Genomic DNA, 13,073 nt, shown 5'->3' on the forward strand with positions numbered 1-13,073 from the left:
TGCAAACATGCACCTAACAGCCAGTAATTACAGCAACACTCCAACAATGCAGGGCTAATGGTAATTGCAGGATCAAGCTGCGCCAATGTCTTATTTGTCCTCATTACTCAACGTTTCGCCACTCTGTCTCACCCTCTCTCTCTCTCTCTCTCTCTCCATCTGATTGTGGTTATGAGGGGCTAATATTCAGCCTCCTGTTCACACATGACACACAGTATTAATATATGGCAGTAGAAAATATATGCAGGGAGAACTTGGCCCGGCAGCTATTAGGTACCGTGCCAACCACAAGGGCACAACAACAGCAGGTGCCCACTTGGGATCAGAACTCATTTCCTCTGTGGCACTTCCCGCACTTTGGCAAACTCACTGCCCCTCCTTGACTGCACTGCCCCCCCCTAAATCCTGACTCTCTCACTCAGTGTGCACACATGTGTGTGTGTTTGTGTATCCATGCAGGTGTCTGTCATGTGTGAACAGTGCCTTCCGCTGCCACTGGTGCAAGTACCGCAACTTGTGTACCCATGACCCCTCCAGCTGTTCCTTCCAGGAGGGACGAGTCAACGCTTCTGAGGTCGGTGGAACACACACACACACAAACACACACATGCTAACTTATCTTTTCCTCTTTCTCAGTTTCCTTCTGTCTGCATCTTGCTCTGTGTTCCAGCTCTGTGTCAGCCTCGGGGCATGTCTTCAAAAAGACAGCCATCTGAGCTCTTCTATTTCTGAAATGGCGCTTCTCTATCAGAGCTCTTGTTCTCTGCAGCAGCAATTAACAGTCTATTATCCAGCAGTTATTGAGCTTAGCGTGTCTTAACAATGACACAAAGATCATTCTGACCACGTCAATCATGTGAGGTGGAACGGCTTGAAACGAGCCTCTGTGTATGTAGCCTGTTTGTGTCTCACACTACTATTTGAATATTTGCTTGTAGGGCTTGTTTGTTTTCACAGATAGATACCCAGTTATCAACACCAAAGGATAAAGACGTCTGTTAGTTGCTGCTCTTTTGTGCTTCAAATTTTTTGTTGTTCTGTTCTTGTCTTCCAGGACTGTCCCCAGCTGGTGCGCTCCGGGGAGATTCTGATCCCAGCGGGGGAGGTGAAGCCAATAACCCTGAAGGCCAAGAACCTGCCACAGCCACAGTCTGGCCAGCGTGGCTATGAGTGTGTCCTCCACATTCAGGGGGTCAGCCACCGAGTGACCGCCCTCCGCTTTAACAGCTCCAGTGTGCAGTGCCAGAACAGCTCGGTAGGTGTCTATACATAAAAAATGTCATTCAATAGATGATTGAAACGTACCCCCCTATGTACACACTACAAATCTCCTCTGTGTCGACTCGCACCTCTAGAAAAACTGTGTCTCCACTGTTTTGGAATTGTTCGTCAAACATATTGTCCCTTGACATGTACAGAATTTGCTTCACAATATGCCCAAGGCTGATTTGATCCATTTTCACAGACAGTTCTTTTACTTTTTACTCACTGGAAATAAAATCTAAAACACCTTTTCTACCTAAAACATATGAGTCATGCCTTTATACCCCAGTGCCACTTAAGGTATATGTGTATATGTTTGTATATTTATTTAGTCAGTAAAGATATAGTAGGTGGAACCTGCTGTGCGTAATTACACTGGAGAAAACTGCAGCATGGCTCTGCCCTCTAGTCAAGCACGTACTGAATTCTGCAGTATATTCCCAGAGGAGCCTCAGACATACACATTTACTCTCACAGTGTCTCTCACACACACACACACACACACACACACTGGCACAATGACAGTCAAGCTGGAATTAAGGGCACAGGAGGCAGTTAAGGACACAATCTATAAAGGCCAGAAGGGAAGCTCAAGCCTCTGCCCAGCTGTCCCATTTCTTGTGGGTTTTTTCCACACTGTCAGCTCTCAGATGTACAGATGATGTAGGTTTAGAGTAACATTGGAAGGACATAGTGCTGCATCTATAAGGACTCTTGGGACTTTAAATTCCCAAACCTGCCATTGAAATCCTCCTCTGTTTTTGTTTCTCACTTCCATCTTTTCTTCCTCTTCACCTTCGTCTTTGGCCTCTAGTATCTGTACGAGGGAATGAAAATAAGTGAGCTGCCAGTGGATTTCTCAGTGGTGTGGAACGGCAACTTTATCATCGATAACCCAGAGAATATTCAAGGTAAGCACAAAAGATGCCGGTGTCAACATAGCAGACAGGATAAAGAGGATCTCTGTACGTCTTCTAAACAAAGCTTAAGACAGCATATGTGTAGTTATAACAGCAGACTCTCTTTTCAAATTGTGTTATAGCATGTCCGCTGTACTACTTCCTCTCTCCCACAGTGCACTTGTACAAGTGTGCAGCCCAGCGGGACAGCTGCGGCATGTGTCTGAAGGCGGATAGGAAGTTCCAGTGTGGCTGGTGCAGCGGAGAAGGGAGGTGCACACTGCGGCACCACTGCCCTCCCATCAACCCATACACCACCCGCTGGCTCAACCTGTCCAGCAAGAATGTGAAGTGTACCAACCCACGCATCACAGAGGTCAGTACTCATAATTCGCTGCCCGTCCTTCCTGCCTGCCCACACAGATCTAGATCTACAGATAATAACCATTCTAAGAGTTTACAGTATCTTACCACAGTTCCTCATCGAAGGCCACAAGGACTTACAGCTCGTAACAACTTCCTGCTGTTACATAGTTTAAGATCTGCTTTGTATTCTCCAAAGCACATCATGACCACTAAAGACTGTGCTTGCATTTTTTGAAACATTTAGAGAAAAGTTGAACAGATGATAGCAGTTCTTAAGAGACAGACTTGTAACAGTAAATTGTCTGATTTGCATTAGGAGGAGCAGCTCCTCTGCTCTGCTCTGTTTTTGTCTGGACCCAGGAAGAATGAGAATTAACCTTCAACAAGCTCCCCAGGGCGCTTGCCCCCACATGCCTACAGCTTTTTGAATGTTTTTCTGTCTGCTTTTTATTCTTCCTGTATCCCCTTCTTTCTAACAGGGAGAACTACAATGATTTACAAATATGCAGAACACCAACGTGTATGATTGTTTATGTACTGGTATGGCTCTGTGTGTTATCTTGGCAGCTGCTTATTCATGTGAGAGTTCTTTTTACCTACAAGATTTTTCCAAGGGCATGAGCACACACACACACACACACACACACACACACACAGACAATCCCACACACACACACACACAATCCCACACACACAGGCACAAACACACAGGGCAGGAAATATTCCGTTTTAAAGGGCTGTCTTTTTGACACCTGCCTTCTCTTTGTGCTGTATGCACAGATGCCTGCTCATAGATTTTAATATATTTTGTCTTCACTCAAGGTTATTCCAGCCCTTTGAAAGTAACTTTGGCACCAACAAATGTGAAAAAGAAAACTTCACAAACAGTGAATATCTGTTGTAGCCAGCCGGCTTTAAAATGGTTTGCTGTTCGTATAGATAGCAAGCTAATGTATGCATGATGCCTCTTTTGTTTTTGTTTCCACTCTGTGCATCACTAGACACTGTAAAAAAAACAGCCAGTATCTGGATGTCCTCCACTTCAGCAACAACCAGGGTCATGACCTGGAAGAGCTTATTTGTTTTCCATAAGTGGACCTTTGCTTGCTCAGGCTGCACTGTCCATCCCAGTTTGCTGTCACAGAGGAGTCAGGCCAGGAGGGACGTACTTATTTAATTAGTCTTGGTAACACACCAGTGCTTTGTGGTTAACCCAGCAGACCTCTCTGCCTCCACATTGATTCATTTGGCTTCTCATTCCTCCACCACATAGTCACATCTAACTCAAGCCAATTAAAAAAAGTGAAGTTAACAACTTAACACTATACTATAACACTATACCCAGATAATCCAGAAAAGAGGCAAGCCGAAGAAGAAAGGCATCCCCCACTTATTTTTAATTCTTCATTCTTCTTTCTCCTCCACATCTCCCTCATCTGTACCACCATCTCTGACTCATCCTGGTGAATTAAGTCCATCATGCTGTCAGTTTGTCATTGTGTGACACATCCCCACAGCCACTCATTCAGTGATGCTACATGATTTCAGAGGCACCACCAGCTCCTGTCTTCATTTGTGAGCTTTAAGTGACAAAATGTGAACTTTAACATTGCAATAAAGTTTTAGTGGGGAAATGCTGACTCAAAATTCAGCAGCTTTATTTGCAAAACCCTTAATTTATTAGATTTATATACCATCCAGCAGTGTATTGACCATAACTCACCTGTTGAGCTGACAGGATATCCCCAGAGCAGTTTAAATACCAATAGGAACTATTTTTTCCAGATGTTTACACAAAACATCAGGTTTATGTGAGAACTTTTTGTGAATCGGTGTGAGGGGGGAGACGTTCTCATGGTCTACAGTTATTCAGGAGACCTGTTGGAGGACAAAGTGATGCTAATTTCTGCAGCTGATCACTGATCTCTGAGCTGGAGAGGCTTCATCTGCCTGCCTGGGATCCTGGAGGGATGTGTGAGCTTACGCTGCAACATGGTTGGATTGTTTGTGCCAAATCCTCTCGGCAGAATATTCCATTGTAACAAGATAATATTCATGACCTGTTCTGTCATTTATACATGAGAGTGAGTTGGATTGTGAGGGTTTGAGTGAGGAGAACAAAAGACTGTGCAGAGAGATTGAGCCGTGAAAGGTTGGGGAAGAACAAAAGCAGGCGGCGGTACCTCTGGGCAATCTGAACTCAGATCTGTTTGTGGCAAAAACTAACTCTGCACACAGACACACCTCCCCCCGCCCCCCCCCCCCCCCCCCCCTGTTTGCTCACGGTGAAGGTTTGCGCCTCGCCCTACCCCCCTCGTCTCTCGGTGATTACAGTTTCTTTAAGGAGCAGAGATCCCCCTGGTGGGCTGAATTTATTAATAAATTTGGTTTTGATTGTATGCGCCAAAGCCCCCATGATGAGCTGATTTGTATACATACTAGCACATTAGTAGATGTGCCTACCACAAGATAGGGCTTTTGAATAATTAATGTTTCTATTAAGTGCCATGGTGCCTCCCACCATGAGCCATTAATATTGAAGAGATGTAAGCCCCTGCTAACAGCAGAGGGAACAACATCAAATGAGGCTGGGACTTGGATGGGCATATGAAAGATGTCTGCTCAAAAGGCTTTGGCCATGGCTTCTCTGTGAGTTTACAGTAGAGAAAGGAGGCTCCCAGTGACAGGGAGTATAAACATCTATTTCTAGCCTTAGGAAAGAAAAATATGTAGGATTCGTCTTTTTAACGCTCTTCCTCTGTGTTGATATTGTGAACACCAGAGGTTTAGTTGTTCTGTCAGTCACTATCCGGCTACAACTGAGCTCCACTCGCTGTTGAAACCCTGCTCCTGCGTTGCACTATATGGCTGCTAACCTTCATCAAACCCTCTGACTGAAGAGGAATCTATTGCGCAGTAAAATGAGTGCTCAGCCCACATGCAAACCTCGCAGTAGCTTAACATTCCCTCATCCTCCAGTGCACCCCCTTATCTGAACCCTTTGTCTCTTGTTTTTCTCCATTTTACACACTAAAAGCTCATTTTCATCACGGCCCATATCTCCTGGCTGACTACAAGACATTTAAGACCTCATAAAGTATTTAGGATGTAGTTTGTTCGGGAACAAGTGATCAGTGGGGTTTTATCAAGCCCATTAAATGCTACTCACAATTAAATGTGACATGCTCGAATTAGTCTGAGCGCAGTCCAAAGACAAAGAGATTAGCAGCAAGCTTCTAAATTATATCAAGGGTTGTTTAATTTCAAAAGCCAAATATACAGCAACAGAAAGACGGAAGTCCTGATGGAGAGTGTTGGAGAATAAGAGGTGGAATCCCGCTCTAACACATACCATATACGATGAGGAATATGCGGGATAATTGCTGACATTGTGTATTTTAATGCTAGATGGGAATAGGGTGATTAAATATGATTGTGTTGGAGAATTCCTTTTCCCCCGATCAACTGCTGCAGTTATAGTTAGGGACATGCTGGGCTTACATAACCTAAAGGCTTGGTGAATGCATTGAATTTAGCCTTGGCTGCATCAGCACATCTTTCCCCACCATTACTTCCGCTGATATGTCAACACTGACAGACGACCTCAGGTTATTCATACTGAGGTGCTTTGTTTTTTAACTCTAAATGAGAAAGCCTTATTTTTTATGGAAGTTGTGGATTGGATTGTCTCTTTTCAATTTAGGTCATCCCTCTGTAGTCTTTCTACTGTATAGTATTTTTTTGCCAAATCCATGGGAATGTCTGAGGAAACAGTGGTAAGTGGCCAATCCTCTGATCCCTGGAGCTGGAGAGAGATAGATTATGCTAGAGAGGGTGGATGAGTGGCAGCAGAGAGAGCGGCGTGCAGGCTGACTGACTGTTTGCTGGGAATTACCCTCTATTGACAGTGTGACAATGCCAGGCAGGCAGCAGCGCTGCTGCTAAAGGGATTACATAGGGAGCATGGCATGGCAGCACTGGGTGGGAACTGGTGGAGTGAGGGCAGGAGTGGTGCTTGAGCATGTCCAATGAGTCTTCCTCTTTCTTATAAAAAAAAATAAAAAAACTGCACACTAAGACAAACAAGCAAGCTGGTGCTGAGAGGAGGAAGATGTGTCACCTCGCCTGAGGGAGACGAGATGGTGAAAGACAGAGAGCACAAGAAGAAAATGAGATGCAAAGAAAAAGATGTTACATTGAAATATGAAGACAGGCTCGGCCTTTTAAAAGATTATCTACAGTATATGTCTCCAGTTGGATCCTCTGGTCTGTAAAGGTCATTAGAATCGGGTGTACAGGCAATCAAACTTCAGGCTCATGTACAAAGAGGTTCCATTATAGATCCCTTTGTCTGTGTAATAAATACAGACAGAGAGACAAAGAGCAGCACTTCTCTCGTGCCTCACAGCCCGGAGACATGGTGGGTCTTTGAAGTGATGATTTTTCTATGATCCTGATGAATCAAGGCTCTATCTGCCAATGGGAAGCTCACTCAAATGGGTTTCATGCTTGGATTAGACTCTCTCTCTGTGCTTGGTCTACCGTGGGAAGGGCTCCATTTCAGCCTCAAGGGTAGAAGGAGGAGGTCTCCCAAGCTTTTAGCATGCCCATCTGTGATACTGCACTGCTGTCCTGTCACCATCCCCGTCTCACCTGTCACCCATCTTGGCTGACTGGACTGGCACCCACTTTCCTGCTGCTCATTCCATTTCCTGTGCCCTCTTCTTTCTTGCAGTCCCTTTCTATTTTCCTGCACTCTGTGTTTGTTCACTCTCTCTTGTTCTCTCTCAGGCCCTCACATTGCTTATGTAACCATCACTAAGTCTACCCGAATAGCTGCTGCCATCGCCTGACATGGATATATTTAGCCATTATGTTTTTTCCCCTCTATACCCTGCATGCCCAAGCAGTGCTAAAAGATTCATGTATTCATCCCCCTCAGGCAGTGCAGTGACACACTTACTTTACATCCAGAGCAATTAATGTCCACTGAATCTAGATTACAATGCCGGCATCCCACAGGGAAGCCGCAATGCCCTGGTGTGTGTTGGGAGTTAGGAAGGGGAGGGTGCTCAGCACCTCTTAAAGGGTCGCCATCACGTGGCGCTTCGCAGCTCAGTGAGCGGGCACAACTGACTGTTGGTTTGTCCCCTTCTGCTTGCATGGCCAGTAATAGCATATTGATTGTTTACATAGCACTAGCAGCTCCACACAGGATAGTGACAGTCATCTCCTCCCTGCTGCCCTCCGTCCCTTTACCTCCCTGCTCTGACTCCTGTTTCCTCATCTGCTCCTCTCTTGTTCAAAAGGCTGGATAATGGCCAGGTTAGAGCCTCAACAGGGCTCTGCAGCACAGAAGGCGCTGTGCCACTCTGTGCCAAGGTCATGCTGGGCAGCCATATTGCATTTTATGAGTAGGTGGTCTGCACTAAACATTAATAACGCCCCTTGTTAGATTTACCGTCCATGACAACAGCAGCCGATACCGAGCAGGCAGCTTCCCAAAATCTTAATAATCCCCCTTATTTTCTAACGTTTGAAGCTTCCTTTATTGACTTTACTGTTGCACATTCTATAAGAAGGAACAGAGACGGAGTTTGTGTAGGGATGTAAAGCAACATTTACACAGAGGGAGCTACATTAGCGGCCGCTGTGATTAGAACATACTCTTGGCACAATGACTCCTGGCATGTTCTGACATTCTGCAGGTGTAGAAGTGGGGAGTGCACTTAATTGCTTTTACAGCCACCTGGACCGAAAGAGCATATTTACCCTTGAGCATCTACAGAAACCTGTACTAATTTATACGCTTCTTTAAAGACATTAACAACAAACCAGAATAACTTCCTGACTTTGACTTTTTTCTTTTTAACCCTGCAGGTGACTCCAGTGGCTGGACCCCCAGAGGGAGGCACGCGGGTGACCATCTACGGCACTAACCTTGGTCTGGCTTTCTCCGACATGGTGGGCAATGTAGAGGTGGCGGGGGTGAGGTGTACCCCTGTAGAGGATGGATACATCATTGCTGAACAGTAAGTGACACAGACAACAGAAGCGTCAACAATTAAAGCCATTGCAGTTTGGCACAATAATTATCCACTCATCCCAGTTTGTAAACAATGGAATTCTGAGGCCAGCTGTCCTCATAGCGGAGCCCCACATGGAGTCATATTTAATACTCAAATCAATAAGCATGTCTATACACATAATAACAATGATATTATCAAACATTGTTTTATCCTCTCACCTTCCATCACATGTATTTTTCCTCTTAAACAGGTTCGTTAGTAATAATTTATTTAATAAGCATGCATCGGATTATTAACATTGTGCATCTAGCCCGGGGGATTTGCATTATTTATAGGGTGTAAGTAACACCAACCAAACTCTAATCAATACATGTGTGTTGCGACAAAACTCCGCCTCCCCCACCCTCTTTGCTCTAATGAAGACTGGAGCAGGTCCAGGCAGTCTGGTCCTGACATTGCTGTTCTCCCCCTGCAGCACACTAGCCCACTTCTCTCGCTCTCTCTTTCTCTCTGCAGCTCATCTAGTCAGCAACAATCCCTCAACAGCTGTTTGTGTTTACTTGTGTTTACCTCCTTAATTGTCCCACGCTGTGTGTACATCACGTTAAAGCCTGTCCCGTTCACCCTGAACTAATGAAACGTGGCCCACGCTTCACAACTTACCCATCTCCCCCTCGGCTACACATGCAGACGTGTGCAGACTTCCAAACCCGATGCCTTATGGTTGTTTAACCTCCTCAGGTGATGCCTGCCTCACATGAGACGAGCAAGGAGGTACACATATACATGCTTTAATTCACCCTAAATATATATTAACATATTTATATTAGGATTAGGTTGGATTGCCGTTGGGCGTTGAGCTTGGTTAGTGAAGGAAATGCAGTGCTATATGAAAAACCAAATCCTCTTAGATTTTATAAAGGATGCTAAACAAAAGTGCTCATTAAAAGGCGACCACGGGTTCAATAATTATACCATGGAAAATCAACACACTGTTTATGCTCATATGCCTGTTGCTATGTGTGTGTGTGTGTTTATTATGTTTGTCACTTCTTTTATCTATGCAGCTGTTACAACATACCAATTTCCCTACGGGGATTATTAGTAAAATGTAAAACTTAATCTCAACCTTAATAAGGAAAAATGTATAAAAAAGGACAGATTTTTGGGGGAAAGACATCAAATAGATGGCATTTCCATTTAGTGTGATATTCTCTCCATTTTGTATCTTCCTTTTGGCAGTGAGAACAATAACACCACGCCATGGCAGCAGCTGAATTCACCAGAGGAGAGCGCTCCCTTAGTGAATTCCAACTGTATATGGTCGTCAAGTCCATGTTTTCACCAAGCCACTAGGTTGTGATTGGACTGTGGGCGGCCTAGTTGTGCGCACAGCAAGAAGGTTCCTGGTTAGAACCGGGTGGCTGCTTGGGACCGTTCTGTGGGTATTGTTGTGTTGATTCATGCTAGAGGGGAGTCTCAGTTGGTCATACATGTATTCCCTGTGTTTGCTCTGTGGCAGACTGGCATTGTCTGCCTGTTGGCAGTTTGGATGGGCTCCAGCCCCCTCATGACCCTGTACAGGTCAAAGTGGGTTAAGTGGCTGGATGGCTGTTGGACTGTTACTTACTCATTTACTTGTGTTTTCACTTACTGTTTGTTTAGGTTGAGGTTGGTTCGGGTTAAAAACAGTGCCAACTTTTCCCATTGATCACACGCCAGCTGGCACTTTTTCAGATAAGCGGGAAGATAAAGTGGTGCCAGTGACTTCAATTGTCTTAAAAAATTGATGACTGCTTTAGTTTTCCTGCTGAGGGCCGGCTGCATCGTGTCTGTCTTCCTTTATCATTATCCAATGAGGAAGAGCCCCTCTGATCATAATCGGTCAGACTCTGATGCACAGTTCATGTTTATACGGAGCATCCTGAACTTTTTCTGCCATGCTTCCAGCGTCTGTAGCCTGCTCTGTCACGTTCCGCTGCTCTGCAGCTCTGGACGACATCGTGTCACTGCAGGAATGTCAGCACAGACACCAGATTCAAAGCTTTGATCTAACAGACTTTTTTATTATATGTACAAGTCCAGCTTTTCCAAGTTTCAAACATACAGCAGTGCGCTGAGGCAGGATGACACACACACACACACACAGTACAATGACTGAACACACATACAGACTATCGCTGTCATGGCTCTCAGAGGAGCCTTTAACCCTAATTCTTTCCTTGGCCTACTTCTGCCCTCAGAAAGAGAACAGCTAAGCACAGCTAACGCACATGTCTCCTATCACTTTACAAATGTCCTCTCGTACATACATTTTGCACAGATGCTTCTAACCTGCTGCTTATTTTGATCATTCTTTGGTGGAGAACAGCTCCTGCGCTGTAGACTGTGCATAACTTACAGTATGTGTGTGGCTTCGAGTCTTCTACTGGCAGTTGTAATTAAAATTCACTATGTGCCACTTGGCTGTAAGGGACAATTTGTCAGCAGCACACTGATCTGACAGCGCTTTAATCCAACTGGGGACAAGTTAGAAAATTCATTTATGTGGCATGAGCAAAATTAAAAAACCAACCTATGACCTCTTTTGTCAGAAAGAGTCTTCTGAGATGGACTTGTGTTCGGCACCTGGGGGTCATACTGGTCCATGTTCATTATCTGTTCTTATCTGACTGCAGGTGTTTGTTTCAAGTCTTAATTCAGTCACCAGGCTACCTATGATGGACTGAACTGGCCGGGAAAAAGCAAAAAAAACATACATATGTATGTGTCTTTTATGTTGGTGCTTCAGAGGAGTGTGAGGGAAGCCACTCCTGCTTTGAAGAAATACACTCAACTTTTGTGGTTTTGCAGCAGTGAGAGTGCAGTGCTTCTTTTCTAAGGGCTGATACTACCCTGCAGCATGTGTTGTGTACTGTAGTAGCTGCACTAAACCTCATTAGTAAGCATTTGGTTTAAAAGTTGCCCTCAGGTTTTAGAGGGAGAAGCAGAAGATCCAGCTGAATGTTCAGCCAAACGTTTTTCCAAAGGAGTGCGAGTATCAGCTCCATGAGTGAGTAAATCCTCCTTTAGCCTCTCTCTTCTACATCCAACAAAGCTCCCAGAGTCATTTGTTGTAATTCAGATGATGAGCGCTGGAGAAACAATACATCTGCTGCGCTTCATCAGCTCCACTCCTACCTGCCCCTGCCATCTGCCTCGCCACACACTCCATCTCTCTCCCCGCACTCTGATTGCTTCTTGTACTTTATTACGCCCTGGCACCGGCGATCAATAAGACGTTTCTCATTTTATTATGTCATTTGATCTAGTCACCTGCAGCGCTGGGCGACACCTGATCACATGGTTTTGATAGAGCTGTATTGATCCCACCGCATGATTTACATTGAACTGGCAGGACACCAGCCCTGTCGGGGGCCCTGGTTGTTGGTGGGAAATTTACTGCACTCGGGTGTAGTGCACCTTGGTGTGCCAAAAGGGAGGAGGAGCATTTAAAGAGTGCCGTGGAAGGGGGTCCTGCTGGTCGATGTCTGGATGTGTCCCGTAATGAAATGAGTGAAACAACAGAAGCAGACTGCAATTAGACTGGAAGACTAATCGATATCAAGCAGAGAAGTGTTTTGATTACTTTTTCAAAACTTCGCTTGAGCATTTAAACTTATTTTAGAAGAAGGACAGAACTCTCCTCAGTCAAGATGAGAATTTACAAACAGCTGCTCATAATTAGCCTTGGATTATTTTGTTCTGATTCAAATGCCCTCCTCTTTTTTTTTGCAGGATTGTGTGTGAGATGGACGCAGCCCCTGCTGACAGCAGACCCGGTCCGGTCCAGCTGTGTGTCGGAGAGTGCCGACCAGAACTCCGGGCTCGCTCCTTGCAGCTCTACTCCTTTGTGGTGAGACTGCAACTCATTTAACATTTACGTTTCAGTCTTGCATGTGAAGTCTGTGCAGCAAAGAAACAAAGGTATGCAGTGGGTAGTTCAAAGGGGGATTTGTTGCTGCAAATTAGTTATTTATTGGCCACATGCAAATAATTATATGCTAGTTGCCATGACTACCAAGGATGTAATTAAGCAGCTCTGTGCATTCTTTCGTTATTTTAGAAATAATATTCTTTCATTGGGAGCACGGGGGTTTTAGGGGCACTTCATTAATGATCTCTGCTTGTAAAGGCTGTTTTTCTTTATTATATCATTTTCATGTTTTTGGTTTCTGGTGTTATAATTGCACTTTTTAACAGCTCACTACAGTAAGAAATGCAGAATATGATGGTGATTGATAAGTTTGTGGCCTCAGGTAAAATGAGTCAGAACCCCGTGCATATTTTTCCACAAGTCCCCTCGTAAATGATCAAAATGGCGACCACTGAGCTCCCTCTTCACCTTGGATAAGCAGCACAAAATCTCAAGAGTCTGTGAAAAGCTGTGAACTTTACTGATGTGATTTTGCTCATGTCACCTTGTACAGTGTGAGAAATATTCTGTATGAAGAAGATTAGATGTGATTGGATGGTT

General features: G+C 44.7%; 1 protein-coding gene across 1 annotated transcript in view; it reads left to right on the top strand.

Annotated features, from left to right (window-relative positions):
- Positions 1-13,073, top strand: part of plxna2 (plexin A2) — a 106,743-nt gene that overhangs the window by 54,376 nt on the left and 39,294 nt on the right. The window contains 6 exon segments of the mRNA XM_028409518.1: positions 460-574; positions 1,055-1,255; positions 2,078-2,174; positions 2,339-2,538; positions 8,409-8,560; positions 12,335-12,452. Coding sequence (XP_028265319.1) covers positions 460-574; positions 1,055-1,255; positions 2,078-2,174; positions 2,339-2,538; positions 8,409-8,560; positions 12,335-12,452 — 883 coding nt within the window.

This window comes from Parambassis ranga, chromosome 7 (genome assembly GCF_900634625.1).
Source record: "Parambassis ranga chromosome 7, fParRan2.1, whole genome shotgun sequence".
Taxonomy (NCBI): domain Eukaryota; kingdom Metazoa; phylum Chordata; class Actinopteri; family Ambassidae; genus Parambassis; species Parambassis ranga.